The following is a 27,300-nucleotide window of genomic DNA, read 5'->3' on the forward strand; positions in this document are numbered from 1 at the left end:
CGACTTACGTAATCGACCTTGTCCATGTCGAGTAAGGCCCGACAAAGTTTAACTTCATAAATGGTTACGAATTAATTAAAACTCGGCCACCAGATATCACGACCTTACTCAATATCGTCCATTTAACATTAATCCTTGGCTATAACAAGAAATATATTCAGTCATATTTATTTTACTAAGAAAACGCGCGAAAACTATAGCGCGTGTAAACATTTTCCGATTTTATTTTCTGTCCGATTACCTCATTGGCGGCCTTGCTCTGTTCGCGCCTTCGCGGGCCAGTGTCGAACCGACCGTCGAGAGGAGTAGATATATCGTCGGTCGCCAACGCACGACTACGAACTCGTAACAACTCGCCGAACGAATCATGAGGACCAATTGTAAAAAAAATATTTAATTAAATAGTGTTTTTTTTCTGTGTTGTGCTGTGACTTCAAAGCTTATTTTTTGACAATGGCCATGTTTTTGTGTGTATTTTTATACGCGTGGACCCTAGTCCTAGGGTTCAATGTGGACATCCCCTCGAATGTGGTGTACAGGGGTAACTACAAGTCTATGTTCGGATTCACGGTCCAGGCTCACGTGGACGGCAACCGAAAAACGTGAGTAAACTTTGTCCTCTATTTAAAAATCTCATATATATTCGCGCAAATTAAATTACTATTCTTAGACAGGTTACAAGTTTTTATTACGAAAACGTTGTGAAGTATTATAATACTTAAGCCATTCGTTTTATGTACGCAACTGTACAAATAAAGTTTGATAACTATCGCGTTATGTTTAATTCAATTAGAGCATTTACAACAGATATACTGTCATCTTGATCTAAATAAACGGCAAAATAAAGATTTTCTCCGAATGCCAGTCGTGTGTCTAGGAAATAATCATATTAAAGCAAGGAAACTTTTAGAGTAGCACAGAGAGGCTGACATCATAGATTTATTATAATGTTATTGGCGTATGAGATAAGCAGTCGTCCTAGAAATATCTCTAGGCTATTAAAACGCGAAGAACATCGTCTTTGAGACTTCATATCGAATAACAAATATCTTTGACTGTTAATCTCGCCGCTAGAAATCAAATATGTCATCGCTGGCTAGAAGATTAATCCTGATTATAATTAAATTCATAAAATTATTAAGCCTTCTGTGATTTAGTTACTAATGAAACTAAAAATTTTTCCTTATTGAATTATATAACTTGAAATCTCTATATCGTAAGATATAAATGTTATTACATTGTAAAATTAAATAAACATAGAGGTCATATTATGTTCGTTATATTGTGGGTTAAGGTTACCTTCCCCGAACAAATGTGTGTATACTTGCATAAGTACAATCGCTGATAAAACAGTTATCTTAAATAATATTAATCATGACATTTTTGCTCGAGTGGAAAATTATGTAGATATCTAATTTTTCCTTCGGGTTAAATTATTTACTTCTACAGCTGTTTACAAAGACGAGACAAAATTGTATCTCTATTAAGTCCCAACAGATTCTCATATCTCTGTTGGGCCGTTGTAGATGATAGTCAGTCAGTTCCTTGCTGTATAGTTCTAAATATTATACAAAAATCTAAATTAAGATAATCCTGGTTCACTCAGTCTATTAATATTTTGGAAAAGGTGGTAGAAATAGTCACTTTCCTCTAAAAAACTTATCAGAGTTTGTATGTGACTGTACTTGCGGATTCTGGGTATGTAACTTAAAGCCGGTCAATAATATTCGTTTAAAAATACTGGTCAAATTCGTGGTAAAATATTAAGAAAAAAAGTTATCACTTACCTCTATTAATTAATAATTAATTTAGTTATATCTATTAAAAGTTTTATTGTTATTAATGTTGGTGTTATGATTAATTTTTAGTGACTTATAGTTTATTTATTAACAAGTTTCCGCGGTGAGCAAACGAGCAAACATTGTGAGTACATACCAAGTCATAAAGTTTTAAGAATCAATTGTTGACGTCATCAGTCGCCTACACGACAACGTTTTATACAACTTGATTTACTAATGATTCGATAAAAGATAAAAAAAAATCACGAAATACTCAAAAACAACTGAAAATCTTAAAACTTATTCAGAGAAAACTGATTAAAGATGCATTTCAGGTTATAAATAAACAAGAATGTTTAGGTTCAGTTTATAAACTTAAGGATTTTACAGAGACTTTCCGGTTAGAGAGAGTTATGCTTGTAGAAAAATATAATTTTCATAAAATTGTAATTTACAAAAGAGTGCAAAATAAGGTAATGTTTAGTTGGCGCATATTGCAAAGGCAGTCGAGCTGTACTTAGGTAGCGAGGCGTTATCTTACTAGTGACATCACCGACGTCTTTGCGTGACTTTCAACGCTCCGCTGACTTTTGTATCTCTGCCAAAATATAAACATTATGTTTACGTTACTATAGAAACTACGTATTATGTATGTAATTACTATCTATCTATATACTAGCTTTTACCCGCGACTCCGTCCGCGCGGAATAAAAAAATAGAAAACGGGGTAAAAATTATCCTATGTCCGTTTCCTGGTTCTAAGCTACCTGCCCACCAATTTTCAGTCAAATCGATTCAGCCGTTCTTGAGTTATAAATAGTGTAACTATCACGACTTTCTTTTATATATATAGAAACTTTCTTTTATATATATAGATGTTATTATCACATACATCGCGAAGTGTTCAGAACAACTTTAAATCCTTATATTTATACTCACTGTTTGGACGAGGTTTTGAATGTGGATTAGTATAGTACCAACTCACTATATTACTGACATGTGAATGAAATCAATGGAATCGAGGTCTGATAAACGCGACCAATTAACGTTAGTTAATTCAAGATGGTTAGTTTACTTTCGCTCTGTTCGGTCAGAGTCGGTCAGCGGCGGCCTTTGTTCTTTGCTGTCGTTTGAATCAAATTCACCAATTCAATGTTACGACAACGTGAAAGCCGCCATTAACGCGTCAATGCTTGCCTTGTGCTACCATTGGGGGCGTTCGTAACTGAATGTTAAATGTTCATAGAATGTTATTGTGAAATATGCACTTGTAAATCTTGTTGCCGAACATATGCAGCTTTCAACTGCTACAACATTAGTTAATATTTGAATTATCTAGTTGAAACATTTAGGTAAGTGTGTATTACTTAATGTAACCCACTACTGGACATACAAATTTGTATTGAAATTGCATTTACGACTAAAAATGATAATTTATAAAATTAACTGTATTCAAACGTTGTCCTTGACCAAGGCAATTTCGTAGGATTTTAGGTATCAACACATGTTTGAACTTAAACAATGACCCTACGTGTTTTACGATCATTGTTAATGGCGACGCACCCCGCCGCGCCGCGCTGTCAGGGAGCGGGCGAAATTAGTAATTCGGAAGAACCGGAAGCACGGTCGGCGTCACATGTGCGGCACATGCGCCCGCGCAACGTCTTTTACAAACTTTTTTATTTCATTTGACTGCACACAGAAATAGCCCCAATGCGCGGGACATCGTTGATTTATTACAAGTTTTGCTAATAATTTAATGTGTATTTCCGTTTCCTAATTAATTCCCTTTATTACTAATCATAATTGTGTAGATACATGTGTATACACCATATAAAATTACTTAAGGAACTTTGATACAGTTTTGGTCCGTTGTAAGAATTCATCAGTAATTTTCATTAAAACGGCTTTCAAGAAACATAAGTGCAATTATATTAATTCATTCTTCAATTTATCGTTTAAAATAACGTTTCATTTACGTTTTCACTTTAATTTTTTTAATGAAAAACAAATTTTATAATGAAAAAGTAAAAAATTTATGAAATCACTTTTGTCAAGAAATAATCGACATAGTGTCAATTATATTTGTCTGCACCTTGCGCACAGACAAATATTCGTTATCAAATTACATACAAATATGTCCGCTAGAGTGCGCTGGACAAGTTGGGTCTTTACCCCGCTAATGAGAGATAAGTAATGACTGAGGACATTTACGGCAGCGCTACGCGATCCATTTTTTATCGCTGTCTGTGGTGCACAGGCCTGTCTATACGTGATTTACGAGCTCTTACCAACGTCGAAGTTTGCTTTCGTTTGACTGAGCGTCTATTTAATAGCTATTGGTTTTAACTTGTTTAATTTTTGACAAAGAAGTTAAGCTTTAACATAGAAACAAGAGATAAAATTAACAGAATTTTTGTTGCAAAAATGTATCAAGACCGCTAGACGCTTTTATTCTCTTTTGTAATAAAACGTACGTATTTTTATATTGTTCTGTTTGTAATTAACATCTGACAGATGTGCGTTCATAAAGGAAAGAGCGACTTTATTTTCCTTACAACTGTTCGTGTGTGTAAATACCATAAAGATTATTTTATAAAACAAGATAATTTCGTACCATTATCAAGTCAAATATGTGTAATTACCATTTAGCGACAAGGCTTGCGCATATTTCGTTATAATTTGTACTCCTCGACTACTCGAGTAATTCTTGCAATGTAAGGAAAGCTAAACGCGGACCGTAAGCGGGCTTGTGCAGTTGCGATAACGAAGTTATTTTTGTACACAACAACAAAACAGATAAACTGGTATGACATTTGTGTGTAACATCCGTGTACCAAATCTCAGTACCCAGCTCCATATTCCTTGGGATAAAATGTCTGAAAATATGAAGGCTTTATGTTTAGTCTTACTCTATTTGATTGCACAAAAAACAAAAGTAAAACATTTACTATATAGGTTGGTCCTTTGCAAAACATTTTTTTTTCGATATTTTGATATATTTACTACAACTCTCTCATGTATTTAAATCTTTTAAGTCTCAGCGTGATTATGCTAAATACTCGATAGAAACACAATTAAAACACAAGCTAGGACATTAGTTGTAGACAATAGTCTACTACGCAGTTCTGTTTACATACAAGGAATTATAGAGGTGATTGGCCATGTGTGCGTGCGTATGTTTGTATGCATAAATGTAAGTTTGTAATAACTTCAAAGGAATGCCGGTATATATATGAGAATGCGTTTATAATAACACAGTAGAGTTGAAGGCGCGTTGTCTTGTGTTATCTCAGTTTGGAGAATATATTGCTAGTGGTAAATGTTACACGGACACGATGTTGTGACGTCACAACTTGTCCGTGTAACATTTGGGCAAAGTAATTAACCGCACTCATAAACGACTAAAATTCTTTTAGACTGAGTAACTTTTAAAAACATGTACACAAGAACAAAACGATTGATCATTTCTATTGATTTGGTTCGGCGACATGTTAATAAATCTTTGTCATGCATTTTATGCATACATTAAAAAATCAGCTTATTCTCATAAATTGCATGCATTAAAAAAAACTGGAGAGTGTTGTAAAAATGATCAGCGAACATTCCTTGCGCCTGCGCCGCGCCGCCGTGACCTCATTACAACTATGGCGGTCGAGCGACCTCACCAATGTTTACTTACTTATATGAATAGCACGAAACGATTCGTTTCCCAAACTTCTTTGTACGAATGACATTGAAAATGATGCGTTAAGACATTTTGCAACTGTGATTCTCGAATTAAACGAAACTTAAATCACAAACGGTGCTCGAAACGTTTAACTGCGTATTACGTATACGAAACTTGAAGAAAAACACATATGCTTATGAACGCATTTCTAATTCAATATGTATATTAAATGCAGTAGTTGAATGACAAATGAATATAAACAATTAATATCGAGACTTTTTCTTTGGAACTACTTAATAGGGGCAATCACGTAGAGTGCGGGCTATAAATAATTGCGAACAATAACTTTTTGAGTTCCACTGGTATGTGGGCACTTTATAGAGATAGCTTAATTATTACTATTTTAATTTACGTCTTTATTGACTAAGTTAATTAAGACTGACTTACATTTAAAAAAAAATTTTTGTAATTTGAAGACTAATTCGACTTTATTTTTATGTCATTTAGTAAGCAATTGAAACATGACATTGAACTTGTCGCATCACATTCGCGCGGACGTTTAATTGCGTGCAACTGAGTGTAATTGCTCCATACATAATTGATGTATGAATTAAAAGTCTACCATCGGCTGGTATGAAATACAAAATACAAATGTTCACCATACTATTAATGTAGAAATGCAGTAACTGTTGATATCAATGAGCAAAATTTAATTCTGACAGATGTGGAACATTGCGCAAGATTCTCCGAGTATTCTTATCATTTAAATTGGAGCTGTGGCGTTACGCAGTCGTTATTTAGTTCGTTATAGACTTTACAAGTTAATTAACAGGGCCTTAATTAGTTATGTGTTTAAGATACATACTTAACAAATGTAAAGTTTTTGATAAAATCAAATGGACACATAGTTTTGTAGAATTCTATGTTGTTGTCATAATTAGGTATATAGCTTTGAAGTACAAGATTTTTTACATTATTAAATTATAAGTACATATATAGTAAGCTTCAAGCTGAGGTGTTGGTTTTGAGTGGGTTGTGGTTCTCTTCGTATTCTTACGTAAATGGAGCCAATAACACGTCTTAAAGGAAAAAATCATGACTCATGTAAATTGCGGTCAATGTCGTAATAAAAGGGATACATCCTCAGAAATTACAATGCTCTGTAAATATAGTTCGAATCTGTGACTCCGCGCAGGCGTGCCCGCCTTGACCTAAATGCACGACGCAAGATTGACTTCGACGAAATCATGCGCATGTTAAAATAACAAAATTCTAAATGAATTACACCTGGACCCGTAGACAATGTAGCATTTGAAAAATCCCTAGTAGAATCATCAAAATTTTCACACATTTTTTACTTTATGATCGAATATGGCTTTGTCTCTAAAATTTTGTTTGCGTTTAAATTATTCAAAACAGAAATAACTCCATTTAAAACACTGAATAACGATTTCAGTATACAACGTTTTAAAAAAATCCTTTTATCATAATTGGCACAACTTTACACGCTACACGGAAGTTGTAGGAACCGTGTTAACATGCGTCTGTTAATTGCTATTTATAATCAATATATTGAGTGATTGCAGTTTTTTCACCGGTTTTATTGGCAAATGTCAGTGGAGCGGGACCCCTTGCCTCTCTCTTGCTGAATGACACCACTCATATTAACTTGATAACTCAATAGCAACTCCATTATGCCCTAATTATTTTTTATGCTTTCACTGGAAGTTTTAAATCGTAAGTTACTTTGTAACTTAAATAATGAAGTACTTCCAAAAAGAGGAGGGTTTTGTGAATTTCTTTAAACTAAAGGCTAATGTTACTACATTTCGAATACAATTTTAATTTACTTCTTACAATGATATACTTCATACTATTAATGTGAATGTTTAGATGGATGAATGTTGTTAGAAGGTATCTCCAAAACAACTCAACGGATCTTGATGAAATTTAGCATAGGTGTAGAACAGTGATTCCTAAACTATTTTGGACAAGTGACCCCTTTTCCAAAATGAACTGTTTCCACAGACCCCCATGGCCAAATTACCTACTTTTATGATCAATTATTATTATTATTCATTCTGACTTAGGTCAATAGAAGAAGACAGAGTGAGAATTAGCAATGCTTTAAGTTCGATATCGACCCCTTTGGGAACCCCTCGTGTAAAACATAGATTGGACGAACTCGCAAAATATACTAATTAAGTTTTTCTTCATATTCGCGCGGAGGCAGTCCAAAGCTAGTTCTGAATATTTTTGGTTTGTAAACTCGTACTAGCATAGGTGAGATGAGATGTGTCGCGGGAGCGTGTGTGCCGTCAGTGGTCCAAGGTCCCAGCCTCCGCGCCGACAATTTATAAATATAAAACTGTATTACGCAATCCCTCGCATTTATCTCACTCAAATTAATTTCCACAAGTCAAATGCAACTGATTGCGTATTTTGTGTAACAAGTTCTTATTAATTGCTTATCAAGTTATCAATATAAGTATTCAAAAGTAAAGTTATAAATATTTTTCTATGTAACTGTACTTTATTTCATATGTTAACTGTGTCTTATTCAACTGTAGCAATATTAAACAACAAGAATAACGGAAAGAGAATATTTAGATGTGAGTGACACAGTCGGTGAGTCAAGGTGAGGCAGGTGACCGGTGGTGAGTGGTGACTAAGTCATCGTGCATCATAAGTCGCGGTCCGCAATCACGATTCGATACGATTACACTTGTGTGCGTCACTGTACATACACTACTGTACGATATATAAGATGCTTGTTATTTTTAATTTATTATTAATATTTAAGATCAAAGACAAAGTAAGAACAAAATGCTCACTACTTATTTTTTGTGAAAAAAATAAATAAAAAAGATACCGATCTTTATCCTTATTCGACCTCATTAGATCTCAAACATGACTGGAATCGGTTACAATCAGATGACCTTTGCCCGCATTTGTCAATCAAATTAAAAAAAATCTAAATGTCAATCACCTGTTTAACAAATACCATTGACTAAAGACGATAACGTCAGCTTAACAAGTCACCGTGATATTCAATACCTTACAAAAAAAGGTGTCCAATATGCTGTAGTGTCCGGTCACAACCGCCAGGTGGCGCCCGGCGGCCACCATCAGTATGCGCGCGTGCGCCGCGGATGCGACGCGTCAACGGAAACCACCATAAATTGATGTTTAATTATTTAAACACAATCACATCTACGCAACCAAACAGCACATTACACACTCTATTCAGTTCATATGATAATAGAACAATTTAAAGATAATTAGAAGTTACATTAACGAGTTTTTAAATGACTATTCTACGTATAGTAACCGAGTAAATCTAAATATAATTGTTGCTCAATTTCGTTAACAGCCAATTATAATCACGTGGTTAGTAAGTGCATAGAAAATTTATGACCTATTGAATCAGAAGATTTTTTGTTACTTGGTGGACAAATTAATAACAATGCCTTCAATATGCCTTTGGTTTTTAACAAAAGCTGTAAGAAGAGCGACTGGACATTTAGTTAGTGATTACATTTTGTAAACGGATCTTGGGGAAATTTGGCACAGATGTAGAACATAGTATGTAAGAACACATAGGCTACTTATTAAGGTTTTTTTTAATGCTGCGCGGACAGAGTCGCGGGCGACAGCTAGTTCGTCTATATTTATAATTTAAAATTTTAATTAATCGCTTCTCAACATATTATAAAATAATTTCGCTTTTGACCGTTTAATCAATAAGTTGTTAAAGAAAACAAACATATTAATTAAGTACACAGTTTGTCGTTCAATCTTCTATATATATAAAAGAAAGTTGTGTTAGTTACACCATTTATAACTCAAGAACGGCTGAATCGATTTGACTGAAAATTGGTGGGCTGGTAGCTTAGAACCAGGAATAGGACATAGGATAATTTTTACCCCGTTTTCTTTTTTTTTTTTTATTCCGCGCGGACGGAGTCGCGGGTAAAAGCTAGTTTAATATAAATAGCAGAAAAAAGATAATGTAATACATTATTTATGATTGAATAGAAAATAAAATTAAATCAATTTTATAACTATATATACCCAAAGTAGGAGAAAGTCGCTTTCCAATGATGTATCAAAATTTGGGTGTAAAAAGTTTAATTAAATCAGGAAGTATACGTAGATTTTAAGTAATTATTTATACTCTGATATTCTGAAGCTGATTGGTAGACTAGAAATGTTTCGTCTAGCGTATTGCGTGTATAAGTCTTCTTTTTAGGATGTCTTTCTACTATCATTATAAGAAGATTTATGGCATTTCCTTGTATGTATTTGGGTACACCTGGAATATGTATTAAAAAAAACGAGGGTTGCATGTTGCATTTGGTATAGGTATCGATGTCCCCACGACACGCTAACATGACGGGGTTTTCCTACGATGAATCACTAGTGACGATAATAAGTAAAAATAAAAAAGTACGGTTCTAAATAAATTAAATAATTCATCCATTTTAACACCTATATATATATAATATTTTCTTATATATACAGCAAAGTATCTGCAAAAAACCGCAATGAACAGTCAGAATTTGCCAAGCATTACGCGTTTAAGATGAAATAAGGAGGCAACATGATGTATTTCTATGTAACGAAATGTATACGTGATCTCGTGCTTGTTCGTTCATAAGAAAACCTATTTGATTCATATGACGATAGTATTCTCCCTTTTGGTTTTGTGGATATATTTCGTAATATAATATTAATCATCCATGCTGACTATAGCTGACGTTTCATTTCAATCATGGTATTCCTTTTTTAAATACTGCTTATTACTTTACAATGAACATTATGTGAATGTAATTAATTTAGTTGAAATCATTAAAAACATAATTTCATTAATTATCTGTGTAATTATTATTTTATTAACAGGAACGTTAATATTAACAGTTCATAACGATCTTAATTAATTTTAATTAATATAAATCAAGCAGACGGTTAACAAAAGAAGACAACGTATTTAACGAATCGACGAATAGATTAAAGCTTCCCTTTGCATCATTTATTTATAACAAAGTCTGTGTAATATAAAAAGTGTTTTTTTTGTTCTTTTACTTGTCAAAAGTGAATTAAAAGTCGTAGCGATCGTTCATTGATTTGGTCAATTAAGGCTTTAGGCAAGGTGTGCGGACCGGTTGTACGGCCATATGGCGGACTGCGCGGGCGCGGGCCGTGTGACGTCATAGCCCATTCAATGTCATAAGGCTATCCATAAAGTCTACTTTAAATCAGGAATAATGCTGCATATATTAAAAAGCGATTTTTAACGACTATGAAATGTAACGATATATTTAATTGAATGATTAATTTGTTTTTTTTTCGATACTAAAAATAGAAAGGAAAGTATAAAATGCTTTACCTACACTTTTACAATTTTATTTTAAATTTCGAATATTTTACAAATATGTTCGTAATAACAAAACAAAAACATTATCCAGATATAAGTTGAAAACATAGTCCCTCTACTGACAACTTGCGCCCGCGCAGTCATTTATCAATAAACGATTGCCTTCACTAAACAACTTGACCGATCAAAAATTCTAGACATTTCAGATATTTCCAATCTAGACCTTAAAGTCAACTAAAATCGAGGTCATTTCGTACTTTCTAACCTTGATGTGTCCATAAAAGATGATATTTTGGATGAGATTCGGAGGTTTATAGCAAAAATTTCCTTGATAAATTAAAAGGATAAAAAATTAAAAAACTTGATAGGTGTCAAGGGACACCCGGATGGAACAAAGTTTCTTTCGATTAATTAGTGAAGGAACCAATGTTTATTCTATGAATAAAAAACTTAAGTCTTCACAAGAAGTGCATTTTATTTCTATGAATTTTCGTTATATTTTGTCACGTCGTTGCCATGGTGAAGTAGCGCTCATTCGTCGTTAACATACTTACTATAGCAAAAAGTGTCGTGACAACTTTTCGTAAGAATTTTTTCCGTCTAGCCCCCTTTCACAACGCGCGATAAGGAACTTCGTTCCAATAAGCGAAATTAACACCATCAATTTGTATGTCACATACATTTCTAAATCTAGTATTTGAACGTGTTCATGTGTAATTTAGTCACAGTGAGTCGAGTCGCGTCTCAATTTACAGTTACAACTGAATTTGCAAGGCCTATTGAATATCGCGAGGCTTTTACCAAAGCAACATTCTTCCGGTCAAATGACGCGCATGATAATTTAACGTGACTATAATTCGAAGAACAATTGTTCTATAATGAATTGAAATAATACATCATGTTAACAATACAGGCATACTACATATACTTTAGCTGGGAAATTCAAAACAAATTGCTAGTCTTATAGTAGGGGAGCCCAAGCGGGGATTTCGGGATTTCCTAAAGCACGGCAGATTAATATACAGGGGGATACCTTGTACCCGGTTAAGTACCTCCACAAAACATGGGGCCCATGTATAAGGCCGAACCGTTTTTCTAATTTTTTTTTGTCAAATCAGGCGAATCCCTCTACATAATCATCAGATTATGAGACAGTACGTTTAGAACATAAAGATAAACCATATATATCTTAATCTGACGCGCTTGAGTATTTCAAAATGTCGAATTTTTTTGCACATTATAAAAATGACCGCGAGTTTGCGTCCCATCGAAATCGTCAGATTAGTGAATGAGAGCTTTTTTTGGTGCACTTAACACTCCCTTAGAAAATCTGACGCGCTCGATAATTTTTTTTTTTTTACATTTTTAAAAATCTATAGCCGCTTCCCCCACTGATGTAAAGGTATATATCATATAACATTTTTTTCTTCTTATCATCTAAGCTTTGCATCCCAATAGGTCTCTATGATGCTCGAGTAAATCCCCATTTAGCATCGTGGGCTCCCCTACTATTACTTAGCACAAATTAAAACTACAATTTTGTATAACCGCACTAATGCCTTTCCTACAATAATCAGTAGTATTAATTTCTTTAAATTACTTGTGAAATAACATATATATTTTAATGTAATTATATAAAAGAGTTTTAAATACACGTTATATTGCAAAATACTCAGTTTAGTTGTTTCGGCCCACGTTCAATGTGCGTGACATAACACCAGATGGCGTTGTGGGCCGCGACCAAAGTTCTGCAAACACCTCCGCACCACCTGCGTTATGATGATATACAACATGCCTCCATACATTCCAAAATATAATAACAATTTAGCATCCTGTATTGAAATATTTTCATGGTTTATCAACAGAGCTTTAGACCTAGACTAGCTAGACCTTACTTCGTCGTATTATTTACGCAATTAGTTTTTTTTTTGGCATAATCGATCTCATATTCGTCTTAATAAGAAGCCATATTTGACCCTTACACAGCTGTTAGCTTAGATATTAACATGTTATGAACACGTCATGTTGGAGATTAAAATGGGGTGGATATGATATATCAAGTGCACTGTAGCGTGGTTCCCGGTTGTAATCCCCGCGTTATGAACCAACGCGTGCCGTATCGCCGTTCCTTCTTGCTCCTTCGTATTAACGCATATTTAGGGGTTTTTACAGCTTAGTGGTGTTTGACTTGCAACCTATTGATCGAAGGTTAATTTTCTAGTTACCACAGATAAAAAATTCTTAATCTAATACTATAAATGCCAAACTTTAGATGTATATATGGATAGATGTTTGTTAGAAGGTATCTCCAGAAGGGATGCATGGATCTCGATGAAATTTGGCATAGAGGTAGAAGGTAGGCCTGGAAGAATAGATAGATTACTAATTACGTTTTTTTTTAAATTCCGTGCGGACAGAGTTGTGGGCGACAGCTAGTACCTACTGAATACATTCAAGTCTGGTCGGAGTTTAGCTATTCAGTTGACAATTACCTCATCAGAAATGTTTATTTTAATTATCTTTGAAACTGGATAACTTGTCTTATTCTTGCATCAAAGTATCTTTGTTTTTCTTTGCAGCATTACATTTACATCTTACTTACATTTTACATCCAAGTTGTAAAATGGAATCAACAGCAATATACCATTTTATTATACTAATAAATAAAGCCATGATAATTACGAGAAAATAATGGTTACTTTATTACAATCGGTAGGAAGTGAACAGATTTAGCGCAATTTACGCTACTGGTGGTCCGTAGAGTTGCGCGTACTCATCGACACACTAGCACGGAAGTTATGGCCGCCGTCCGCCGCCGGTAGACCCTTGGACATTGTCACGTTTGTCTTAGTCACATATTAGAAACCTCTTTATTCGTTTTATTATCCAATTTTCTGATGAAAAGTTCTGATAAAAACTCCGCTGTCATTTCAATACTAAGTTGTCTTATTTTGGGTGCATATCAAAGTTTATTTAGCAAAATGAAACCAAGTGAAATGTAGGTAAAGTTGGTTCACTCTTGGCAAGTCAGCAACACGACTAGTATTCGTTACAATCTACAACGATGTTATCATTAAACATATAATAACAATAATTAAAAGTAATTGTGTCAATCGTTAATATTATTTGTTTAACTATTTTGATACTTACTTACAAATTACTTAAACATCTATTATGTGTAACTTACATAATATTAAGAAAAATGTAGCAAATAATTTCTATTAATTCGAAATTTAAAATATTGTAACGCAAAAACAAAAACAGTTGAATTCAACGACATATTAAGTGTCCTGACGTCATTATTCTTAATGTTTACCTTAACACAATAACGTACAAGTTTTGGTGTAGTCTTGATAACGTTGTCTAAAATAGCCGACTGCGGTGAGTTGAGCCAGCGTTGTTCGTACTCTATTTATATGGATTGCATCAACTGTTTATGTCTAGACATCGCTGTCTTAGAAGCAATCATACTAATATTAAAAAACATGACATTGCTCGAAAACATTGACAAACATATTTTAACATATATTTGATACGAATTGCAGGAATTTATCTCAAGAGTTAGTTAACTTTCTTCCTTTTATAAGGAAAGGATAGGAAGGTGAAGGAGGCGTGGATGCATATGAAGGTTAAATATACTCATTCTGTGAGTCCCCTCCTCCGTCGATTAAAGGTAGGCAACATATCTGCCAATGTGGATGTATACGGCAGCAGTCACTTCACTATTATAGCAAATTTAAGTAGCTACCTGCTGGTTTGCCACCTTATCATATATAAAGAAAACTTGATAGTGTGTTTACATTTAATTGAGCTGGAAGCTGCAGACCATTTTGGTAATGTTACATTTACTGTGTGTGTGTACGCAGGTGTTACATTTTAACAGATAATAAGTATGATAGCAAACGGCAGATGGTTTTAAATGACTAAAGTGATGACATTTTTGCATGTTCTTGGAACATTAAATTGCAACCACTTAAATACATTTGACATTAATTTTAAAGACAAATGCAATTACAGCGTAATGTAAAATTGTTTTTAAAATAAAATGGCGTATTTTTTGCTTACATCAGAATTTAAAAGCGATCTGATTTCCATTTCTACGAGTTCTGCTTACGTCTATTTATCACCTTTCACTGTTAGCGCCTTTTTACCGCATTGTTTGATTTAGTAATTCACATCTTTTTTACATCACAAAATTATAACAAGGTAGAAATGAAAGTTTGACGAAGAAAACAATTAGATAGGAAAATTCAGACTGATTTTTATGCATTATGTAGCATATGTAGAGTGATTACATCAACCAAAAACGCGAAAATCCCTGTCTTTCTGGATTTATCTTTTTCCGAAGAGTAAAATTCGGTTAATGCCATATTAATTCGATTATAAAAATAAATATTACAAATTTCGCATATGTTTTTAAACATCTCTGGTGGTCTTTATGAAGTGCAAACGTTTACATTTGAGATTTAACGTCTCGACCATGTGGCTGAGCTCGCAGTTTTTTTGCATGACTCGTCTCTGGTACATATTGTGAAGTTTCACATGTGCTAATATTAGTGAGAGTGCAAGAGGCACGTATGCTTGGTACTTACATGACTGGACTCTTAAATCAACTTGTAAGATTTTTGTGATCATCACCGAGATTACTGTAATCTTATTAATTAAAAAAATAACATGTCATTTTTATTTGTAAACAAATTTAATATCTTTCTTTCTAATGAATTCTACAAGGTTAATCTAGCGCTACGACTTAGTTTCTGCCATTAAGAGGATGAAGGATTCAATCCAACAACGATGTTTTACAACCAAAGCTATTGGTGTCTTATTTTTGAATTTAAATGAATAAAGTTTCAGGAACATGTTACCATACGGTGTCAGAACAAGTAACTTACATGATAAACTACTGGCATAATGTTCGTAAGTCTGGTCCACTCGAGTGTCAATAAAATTATGTTTACCTCGCCACATGTTGCATGTTAGATAAGTCAGACTTGTAGACTGCAATGAATGACCAGTTAGTCAGCGTGATAATTTGTGTTATTGTAACGTTTAAAGGTTTTATCTAATTCATTACATGTTACCAAAAATAAAGTAAGCGCGATGTGGACATAAATATTCAGTTTCCACTCAGACGTTATCTAATAATAAAGTGTAAACGCGGGGCGTATTTCCTCCCGCCGTCGCCGTCGCCGCTGTCGGCTTCCCGACTTAAATATACCATCGCAGTCGACATCGACAGTTGATTTGTTTGTAGCTCTCTATGAAACCGATCTGGCAACACTGCGTCTTACCAAATAAATTTCAAAACGCTTTAAATTGGTAAAAAATCTTGTTATTACAAAAAGTATTATAGGTTAATGGGTACGCAGCTATTGCTTAAAAAATTGAGTAATGGCCGATATCCATATAAAATACACACTAAACTCGATCGTGAACAAAGATGGATAACTTCATAACAATGAGGTGCGATGTGGGCGGGGGAGGGCACAGAAAGGGAGGGGACAGGCGCGTGCGGCCACAGCAGGCAGGCACAGGTGTCGACTGATTTAATTAAAAACTACAGAAATACCGCGCGCCTCTACCGGCCGCGATGAACTTTCCTTCCTGTCAGTAGTAGGGTTGCCATCAAAGATAAATTACGCGTATCAGTAACATTTACAAAACTAATAATAGGTTAATTTCAATATTTTTTTTTACATGAATATTAAATTTTACTATATTAAGTTATTCGGAAAAAGTTAACAGCATTCATACGTTAAATAAATTTGAAGTTTATTAAAAAAAATGTGAAGAAATTTCAGTTCTTGAAAGGTCAATGACGTCTAGTGATATTGTTGAACGAAATGTCCATCTCTACAACGTATTATATGGTTACACTACCAGGATTTCCGAGTTAAAAATATATTATTAACTTTTCTACTGTGGGGCACGTGTCCCACCTTCATTTTAGACATGCATTTTGATGATTTGTTTTCCGTTTCTGTTCGGGTCCGCTTTTAATCAGCTAATAGTGGTGTGTTAATAAGCGATGATTTCTTCCGTTTTGAATAACAGCTGTGTTTAATGTCTCATTATTTAAATGTGTTGGTATATACTAGGAAGAACTCCATATGTTGTAATTACTAAATGAAATTAAGGCAACATTTTAATGATAAGAACAAATAAGTTTAACTAAACATAACTTTGAAAAGAGTAAAGATTCCGTGGTCTCTATCATACGATGAATGGATAGATGGATGTTTGTTTGACGGTATCTGCGGAACGGCTGAACGGATCTTGATGAAATTTGGCACAGATGTAGAACATAGTCTGGAAGAACACATAGGCTTACTAGTTATTATGTTTTTTTAATGCCCTGCAGACGGATTCGCAGGCGACACCTAGTATATTATAATTAAAACATTCTAAACTACAATTTTTCACTCCTAACTTTACTATATCCTCACATACGCAAGTCTGTTTATATATTACATAATGAACGATATTGAAACAGGTGTATCTATATTGATATAACACAGGAGATATCAAATACACCAGTCACTTGCTGTTAATTAGCATTATTAAGGTCTTTAAAAAAGGCGTCGCAAGCCGATAATAACGATCTAGTAGTCAAAACATTCTTTTCATTTTTAAGAAATTGAAAAATTAAAATTTTTAATGAAAAATTGAAAAGTAGAGTTTTAGTTACATATGTGGATCCATGAGGATTGTAGATAACTTAGTATTGCGAAGTAGTTTACATTTTTCGATTCTCTAAGGGTATGGGCAGCAGCACCCCTTGGTGACTCCCATGGTCTTTAAAAGATTGTATGCATATTACTAATGGGAATCATACTTCTTTAACCGTAGAATTTTAGTGCCGGCACATCTGTGCAAGATTTATTGCTATCAAAGTTTTCATAAAGGGAATAAAAGGGATTGCAATGTGCTTCTGTAATGGTGTTTAGACAATGGAAACCCATGCTAACATGCCAATCGATTGTTTTAAGCGCTCTTTTAAAATATACTTGACTTGATAATACGTTCATTGCTTGTTATTTCGTATTGGTTTGTAATCTTAGTAGTTTTTCTGGCGCTAATAAGCGTGAAATTGAGAATTGTATCTTGGAACTCTGAAATACGAAAGGGCGTTTGACGCGGGTGGTCGTGACGTCACGCTTCCAGCAGCTTCAACAAACATGGCTAACCGCCGCCTCGGACTGTATCATAAATTTCCATACTTTAACATCGTAAACGCTTAGGAAGTGAGGTGCAAGTGATAAGTGATAGCTATGAAGCAGTCAAAAATTTAATTTGTATTTGCATTTTTCTTAATTACTTCAAAAATTAAACGTTAGATTAATTATATTTAAATTGAGATGTTAAAGTTAGTAAAAGCCTTAATAAAAAATACAGAAAACTTTTTTTATCAGCGAGTTAATGTAAGCCTCACTACATTTTTTAAGCGTCAAGTCGTGATGCTTTATAAAAAATCATACTTACTGTAAAAACTTTTAAATAACTTTGATAAGTTGGAACACATCGGCGGTCGCTTGTGTCTCGAGGCGAGGATTAAAGCGCGATTAGGGTACTAATGAATTAGTGAGATCGTACACAAGAACTCCAATTAGATAAGGATTTAATCCCACTTCGTCCCTCATACTGAACTTATAACTATACTTAGCATCGATACTGATTACCAATCTTTATGATCTTGTTTAAAATGACACGAATTGGTTCAACCACTTGGTTAACATCCATCTTAAACCATAGTTGGACGTACAACATGCGAAGTAAGTGATTCAACTATTAAAGTTATGCTGTGTAGCTTGTGCGACAAGCCATTGCTTTTGTAAGTTTAATATTAATGTATTTAGCACAGCCCACACTAAAATTGTTAACCAATTGTAACTTGATCCTCGTCTAAGCAAATCATTCCCCCCGCATCTCCTCTCTCCTCGTGTCGATGCTAATTTTAAAGACTTCGTATGCGGTCACGTAGGCCTCTTTGTTTTGTCGGACATTTCTTTTATGAGTGTCTTTCGTTTGAAGTAGCCAGCGCCAGTCCGCGCCCGGCCCTTGCAAATTGTAGGTCGGAGTGTAATAATATCCCAGTCAAATGCTTTGAGTCAAACGACACCGGACCGAATCTTAGAGTTACGAACTATAAAATATTGTTACTTGATACCTTAACAAGGAGTTCATTCACTGCACATCGCGTGGTCGAAAATTAGTACACTTCAATAAGTTAAACATTTTAAGTTTTTTTATAATTAGTAAGAGTTTCCAGGATTTAAAAAATGTGTGGAATTTCATGATAATGGCTTGCCCACACGTGCTGCGATAGCTAACGTTATTGGCCCAAGGGCACTTTCATTTGCGATCGCAAGTAGGGCGGCGGGCGCACGCCCACGTGCGTTTATTTTCATATTGCAACACGCGGTGCGGCGGCGGTGCGGTGCGGCGATGTGGTGTTGTGTTTATATTAGGCAATTGCGAACAAAATGTTCCAAGGAGCTGTATCTTAATTGCATTCAAATGTATCGCAAGATTAAAGCTTGTGATATTTCTATACGAACAATAATTATTAATTAAATATGATATTATAAATGCGAATGTTTAGATGGATGGATGGATGGATGTTTGTTTGACGGTATCTCCGGAACGGAAATTTGGCACAGTTGTAGAACATACTCTGGAAGAACATATAGGCTTATTTTTTTTTTTTTTAGCCGACTACAAAAAGAATGAGGTTATCAATTCGACTGTATTTTTTTAATTCCTCGCAGACGGAGTCGCAGGTGACAGCTAGTCATAAATATATCACAGATTGATTAAGTAAATAGAAAGTTTTAAAACAGTTCACAAAACTAGTTGTACTTTTACTTTTATATGTGAGAATTTTGTTGTTAAGATACTATATAAATTAAGTGATTGATTTAAGTACCTATATTATACAAACTGAATGGTGTTATTGAATTGGTGGTATAACAAGTTGCGGTACTAAAGAGATATGTAGTTCTCTCTCTCTCTCTGCGCATCGTTTCCTCACTCCTGAAGGTCGCGACCTCTCCTCTTGACCATCTCGCGAAGGGTGGTTCTCTATTTTGTGCGGTTCTCGACGCTGTGGATTGCATTATGTATGCTGGAGTCGAGTTAGTTAGTTCTACTACATTTTATTTATCTATGTTGCAAGTTTATAGGAGTCCAATATGATTATAGGTACAGGCAAGTAATTCAGTGTTTAGTTAAATTATTATTCTTGTAATAATTGCACGTATAGTAAAAATTCTATGAAATAATAAATGTAACTTAACATTTTATTTCTTTACTGTACCAGTCTTCTATAAATTTTGTATATATATTTTGTATATAACAATAAAAAACAAAAACTTATTGATCAAAACTCATCATCAGATCGTAAGTTCGACATCAAATGTGTAAGATCACCTTAGTAATGTTCATCAAACACCTTCGCAAAATGTCTTTTATCAGAGGAAACTAATAAAAATGCATCCCACGTGACACTTTCTCCTACATTAGCATATTGGTTCAATGTTACACAAGACAACTTGTATATTTCCACACTACATTGATACTCTATTGTCTTTGATATAAATGACTCTCGGATAACTGTTATTTCTATATTGATCGATGTTGTATTGATAATCGAAATATTAGGTACGTTGTATTTGTTTTTGATTTCTTTCGTAATTAAAATTAGTTTTAATAAGTAAAATCTGGAAAATCGTATGTATATTTTACTAATTTATGTTAATATGTCTTAAAGTTGAGGTTAAATATAATGCGACAAACTAAACTGACCCGGTATGAAATAATGAATCTAAAATGACAATAGCTTACTGTTAATGTCAAAAAGTACAAAAGGATTCTTGTTGGATTGCATCTTATTATTTTGGATGTTCATTTAGGTTTTTCTTATTTGCTTCTAAGAAAACTAATCACGATAACAGCGCCATTCCCTAGGCCAGATAAGATTGACTGACTATAATAACAGAATCAATCGGTAGTGCAATTTCTGCTAAGCGTAGTTTAGCGGAAGGGTGCCGATGCGCGGTGCCCGTTGCCCGGTACCCGCATGAGGCGCGCCCTGACGGCGTCTTGCCTGATTGCCTCAATGAGAAGATTGCAAGGGTTACGCCGTGAGAATGGACGCTGGCACGCGAGCTTTGCGAAACAAACAGCTTGTCACTAGTGAAACGACCACGCTTTACTCACGTTCATGGTTATAACTCCTACTACGTTTAAAAAATATAATATTGTAAACAAAAGTAATTTTAAAATGCCTGATTTCCATGTCTTTTTTTGATAGATTAAGAAACAAATAAAGAAATTTAGAACAAATAAATTTAAAATGATCAGTCTAGATTATTTGATCGCTCTGATTTTTTTCTTAAATTTTTTTTTCTTAATTTTCTTTTGTGTACAAACGAACAGATTTACATAATTTTATATAAGCGACGCAGGCACGGCCCTTACTAAGTGAAATTTGCTTTTATTGTTATTATTTGCAATCTATATTGCGATCTGCAGTAAGGAAGTGAGAGAAGAGTTTGGTCGTTATTGTACGATCTTACAATAAAACAATGATTTAGTGCGCCCAGGCCCAGACCACTCGGACCGGGGTCATTGTCCTGCGCTTTAAAAAAAAAGAGATACATGGATGCTGTGTATTATAACAAAATACGCACTTGTTTTTTTATCAAATAAAACAAAATAAATCACAAAATACTACTCAATTTCACTAACAACAGTTTCTATAAAAATTCACGAAGTGGAATAATCAATTAATTCGCGTTATATTTATTTTAGAAAACTCGTAAATAATTTAAAAACATTTCTAGTGAATTCATCTTACTAATATTATAAATGCGAAAGTTTAGATCAGGGATTCCCAAAGGGCCAAATATCGACCCCCCTGGGATCGATATTGAACTTAAAGCATTGCTAATTCTCACTCTGTCTTCTTCTATTGACCTATAGTCAGTATGAAAAATTATAAAAAACAATTATTGATCTTAAAAGTAGATAATTTGGCCATGGGGGTCTGTGGAAACGGTTCATTTTGGAAAAGGGGGTCACTTGTCCAAAATAGTTTGGGGATCCCTGGTTTAGATGGATGGATGAATGTTTGTTTTAAGGTATCTCTGGAACTGCTCAACGGATCTTGATGAAATTTGGCACAGATTAAAACATAGTCTTGAAGAACACATATTCCACTTTTTAAGTTTTTTTTTAATTCCGCGTGGACAGAGTCGCGGGTAACAGTTAGTTAGGGTAACAGTAGTAGTTTTAAATATTTGTAGTGAAACGGTAGTAGAAATACATGAAACATATAAAAATGCAGATTTTAACCTAATACGGACTAAAATGATATACTCTAAGTAGGATAATAACCGGGAAATGTCAATGAACTTATGTTTATGGAGAGTGTTATCACAATAACCGAGTTTTTAAATATTTATGGTAAAATTTTTACTTATCACATTTTTTGTTACTACTTATGTTATATTTATGACAATGAAATGACAATTTTAACGCAAAATTTATGAGATAAAATGAAAGTTAAATAACTGCTTATATAAATAATTTATTTACAACTTAATTAATAATTAAATAAGAAGAGTATTTTCAATTATTAAAATGACAAGGATCTTTTTCATTCTTTGGTTCAAATTTGACAAGTATTTTACAATAAAACACATGCAAAATTGCAGTTGTAGGGTTGCGGAAACCATTTCCCTCTATTGCTAAAATAAAATATATTTTTGCACCATAATAAAAGTTTTAGATCTAGTATTTTTCAATACAGTTGATTTACGTGTTGATATGTTTATGAATAACGTGGTAGTGTCATCCCGATCCGGCACGTCAGGGGTTAACCGCATGTCATTGACCCTCAATACAGGGATACAGGATTACGATTTTTAATAAAAGGAAACCCGTCAAGTTCAGTGACTAAGCAAGCAAATTACAAAAGTGACTTCATTGTTAAAGGCGCTAAGATTAAATTTATTACTGACTTGTTCCATTTTATTTTCTTTTAGTTATTAAGTCCATAATTTTGTATACTCGCGGTGTTTATCATGATTTTGTATGTAATAAACTTTATTTTATTTAATAAAAAAAACTGTTGGGTTTTAGACTCTACATTTAAACATTTCAAAATAAATGTACACTAGACAAAAACTAGTATTACACGACATAACAATATTTATTTATTTTTACTCATAGTCCTGCTAGGTTTACATTTGTTAAAAATTAAGATATTTAGAGTTCGCAAACGATCTGGATACGAATACATTTACAATACACCGGTCCATATAGGTCAGTTAGCGTACCCGCTGCCGACAGTAGGGTGAACATGTCCTAAAATTTTGCGGGATCGAGTATGAAGGAATGAGGAAAAGATGACATTTTGTGAGAAAAATAGCATATTTTATTGATACGTGTTTGAAATACATAAAGCCACATTAGGACATTAGAATATTCAGAAATATGAGTTACAGTGGAAATTCATGAACGATTCTTTGACATTTATCAAATTACTTTTATCCTGTTTTTATTTCAAATTGTTGTCTTAGCGCGCGTAAGTTTGCGCGGTGTGTTTGATATGGTAATCTTTCGTTTAACGTACATTATTATAATGTTCTGAATATTTTGGGATGCTTGAAACTCTTGTGTTGAACACGGCAGCTATTGAAATTAGCCTTGTCTGAATAATTTTAACAAGATGTTGTTCGTTAAGTGCAAAAAAGTTTTATTTTGAAACGTCAGTAATTTGGACTAATCTACATAGTAGAAGAGCCCTTTTTATTAAGTATTTTTTGTAATCTGGATTTATTCCTTTACATGTAGTAATGCAAAGACAAAATCTTTTTTAAATTGCCAAAGCATTGTGGTTTGGAAGTAGAATAATTCCCCAATATTTTTTTTATTTGAAGATAAAAATTGCAATAATTTACCTTATAGGTGTTATATTTTAATTTGATGATAAAAAATCTGCTAACTATAATTAAGATGGCACAGTATATTGTTGCGACAGAGCGCGCGGCAAATGGTGTCAGATAGCGAGGTATCTTGTTGATCATGTGCTCAACAAACAACTTTATAATTTGATCTATGATTATTTCCTTTTAACGAAGTAACAAGCAACACTCTGGCTGTTTTATATGTCTATTATAGTGTTGTAAAATGCTTATAGCCGGTGTTTGTATGTTTTGACGTAAACCGTGATGACTTTGACAATAATTAGTTATTTCATTTGTTTTCAAGGAAAATTTTTCAATTTATTGCAAGTAAAATACCAATAATTGTGTATAATCCATAAATTAGACAACATTGGAATTCTATTTAATAACGACACGGAAAAAAAATAATATACTTGCATATTTTTGTTTAAATTAAACAGTCGCCCGCGACTCCGCCCGCACGGAATCAAAAATAACTTAATAAGTAGCCTATGTTTTTTTCCAGTCTATGTTCTACATCTGTGCCAAATTACATCAAGATCCGTTCAGCCTTTTCAGAGACACCTTCAAACAAACATCCATCCATCCATCCATCTAAACATTCACATTTATAATATTAGTAAGATTTAATATTCGTATATATGTATTCGAAAATCTATAAGTGAGAGTCATTATTCGGTCCCGACAGACGACCTCCATTAGCGAGAAACTCGAGTTAGAAAGCCCTAAAGAGTGAAAAAATATCGCAGTCCCTTGGATTCTCGGTTATCCCGGTTCGACTATATAATAAAACACCTTAACGACTATATTTATCTTGTATATGAAGTATCCTAGATTTGTTCCAATTGCCTTTGAGACTTAACAGTGCTAGTATTAATATTCAGTCTGTAGTTTCTGTGTGATTCGCTAAGCACTTGATTCAGCAGTCAGCAGCAAGTACAGAGCAGTCAATTTGTCGCGCTAATTGCCACACGCCGTCACTTCGCAGACTGAATTAGTCACGTTATTACTCATGTTTAACACTTCTTGTCTTATTTAATACTAAATTATGTTGTTAATTGATTGTGAATCAGTCTTGACGAAATTTAATGTCCTGTCTTGTATACTACGTTATTAATGTCTACGTCAATCAATTTAATATGTCTCATTAATTCTCAATATGGAATTAGTGTCGTAGCTGTGACCGTAGTACTTAAAAGAATAAAAAAAATAGTCGTATAAATAAAATGATAGATATTAAACGTGTCACAAGCATAGTTAGTTGTTAAACCGGACGAGCGACATTTCTCATATTGACAGAGCCATTCTTGGGAACAATGAAGGTTGATCAGTGCGAGACGTATTGACCAAATAAGCCAATGTTTGCTCTTCTCACACGCAAATATTTGATGCCGTCATCGACACTGAGAGATCCGATACATATCTATGCGTCATCGTGTCTGCTCTAAGAAAGCCGTCGATAAAATATTGCAAAGAAAATATGCTGAAAGTTTTAATTTTACATACTTATGATTAATTTAATGTGCTTCTTTTATTATTTTTAAGCACGTGAAATTATTAACAGTTGATCTAATTTTCAACGAATGCTCTCTTTATCTCATGACAATATGTACATAATATATATATATATACTAGCTGTCGCCCGCGACTCCGTCCGCGCGCATTTAAAAAAAAACTTGATAGGGGTATGAAGAATAGATGTTGGCCGATTCTCAGACCTATTGAATATGCTCACAAAATTTCATGAGAATCGGTCAAGCCGTTTCGGAGGAGTTCAATTTCGAACCCCGTGACACGAGAATTTTATATATTAGATATATATTTTTGTTATTACGACACTAAAAAATACTACAATGTATAAGTTCTCCAATAGTTGTCGAATATGTCTATCGTATTGTGATCACTACAGTAGATAAGTCACTTCCAACAACCGAAAATGGTCATGGAACAAATTTTACTGCGAGCGTACCTAATGTACCTACTGCCTGTAGCACTGCACTGTACCGCCCATTTCCCTTACTCTATGTTGTGCTTTGAAAATATCTAAGCTCATAACTGCAGCATTGAGATATTTATTATTATTATTAAGACCCTTAGTGTAGAATTAGTGTGACAAATCTACACAAACTAAATCTTACTCATACAAATATTATAAATGGGAATATTTAGATGGATGGATGGATGTATCTCCGAAACGGCTCAACGGATTTTGGCGATTTGGCACAGATGTAGAACATAGTGTGGAAGAACACATAGGCTACTTTTTAAGTTTTTTTTTAATTTCGCGCGGACGGAGTCTCGGGTGCCAGCTAGTTAATTCATATAGATAACAGCGTTTAATAATGCAATTTAATTGAAGAAATAAACCACTCCGATATTCAACTGTATACTTTAAGAGTTCATCTATTTATTATTACAGTTGTGCTAAGATAGGGCAAGAAAACGCAGGTGCGCTGGCTCGGCGCCACCGCGCCGCTGACTCAGGTCTGCTGATGTTGCTGACACACTCGTTAACTCTCGCGGATGCAAAATCACACACCATAATACTCATATTAGTTACATATTGCTTTGTTTTGAAGTGAGAAATCACAAGACTTTCCTCTTAGTGAAATATATTCAAAACATCTGTATAGATTCGTTGACACTACCCAATTCCCAAATGGCTATCGAATTAAGTTTAGATCAGAACATTAGGTTTCCATTGTATTATTTTTTGCATTTTTTGTAACTGTCTTCATTTATTTCCATTGGAATAAATAAGTATATTAAAAAAACTTAATTAGCAAGTTATTTTATTGCTCTAATAATAGGCAAGTCAAAGTTCTGTTATATTAACCGCGCGAAAGTTCTGAGTAGGGATTGCAATCCGGAAAAACGGATCCGGTAATCCGGCGGATCCGGCATCATTTAATGGTTACCGGATCCGGTACCAATATACCGGATCCGAAAACCGGATCCGGTGCTAGCAGTTTGTGGGAAAATAATATAGCTGTTGCATGAGTAGGTACTTTAAATGCGTTGTGCGTATATATTAGGTCCTTACATATGAAATTGGCGTTTTGTATGGGAGGAACAAAAAGTCGAATATTTTTTAATATAATATATTTAATTAATCAAAGTATGAACCATTATTTTCTATGCACTTTTGCCATCTCATAGGTAGTTCATTGATCCCTTTACTAAAAAAACCAGTCGGACGGGAATCAATAAAATCTTTGAAGGCGATTTGGACTGCCCCATCGGAGTTGAATTTTTTCCCTTGCAAGAAGTTATCCAAATTTCGAAAAAAATGGTAATCTGTTGGAGCAAGGTTCGGGGAGTACGGAGGATGTCTTAGACTTTCCAATTGAAGCTCTTCTAATTTAGTAGCCGTCTGTTGCGCAGTGTGTGGTCTAGCGTTGTCGTGAAGCAGCAGTGGCGTGGAGCGATTGACCAGCCTAGGTTGTTTAGCCGCTAGCTTTTCCATCATGGTTTGCAATTGCTGACAATAGACATCAGCCGTAA

General features: G+C 34.1%; 1 protein-coding gene across 4 annotated transcripts in view; it reads left to right on the forward strand.

Moving 5' to 3' along the window:
* The first annotated feature begins 275 nt into the window (after positions 1 to 275).
* The window catches only part of LOC106720739 (integrin alpha-PS2), a 75,721-nt gene continuing 48,696 nt past the window's right edge, over positions 276 to 27,300 (forward strand). For all 4 annotated transcript variants that reach the window (XM_045677807.1, XM_045677809.1, XM_045677808.1 and 1 more), the window contains exon 1: positions 276 to 602. In XM_045677807.1, the coding sequence (XP_045533763.1) occupies positions 454 to 602 (149 nt within the window). In that variant the 5' untranslated portion in view covers positions 276 to 453. The remainder of the gene's footprint in view (positions 603 to 27,300) is intronic.

The sequence above is a fragment of the Papilio machaon genome, chromosome 4, assembly GCF_912999745.1.
Source record: "Papilio machaon chromosome 4, ilPapMach1.1, whole genome shotgun sequence".
Lineage (NCBI taxonomy): Eukaryota > Metazoa > Arthropoda > Insecta > Lepidoptera > Papilionidae > Papilio > Papilio machaon.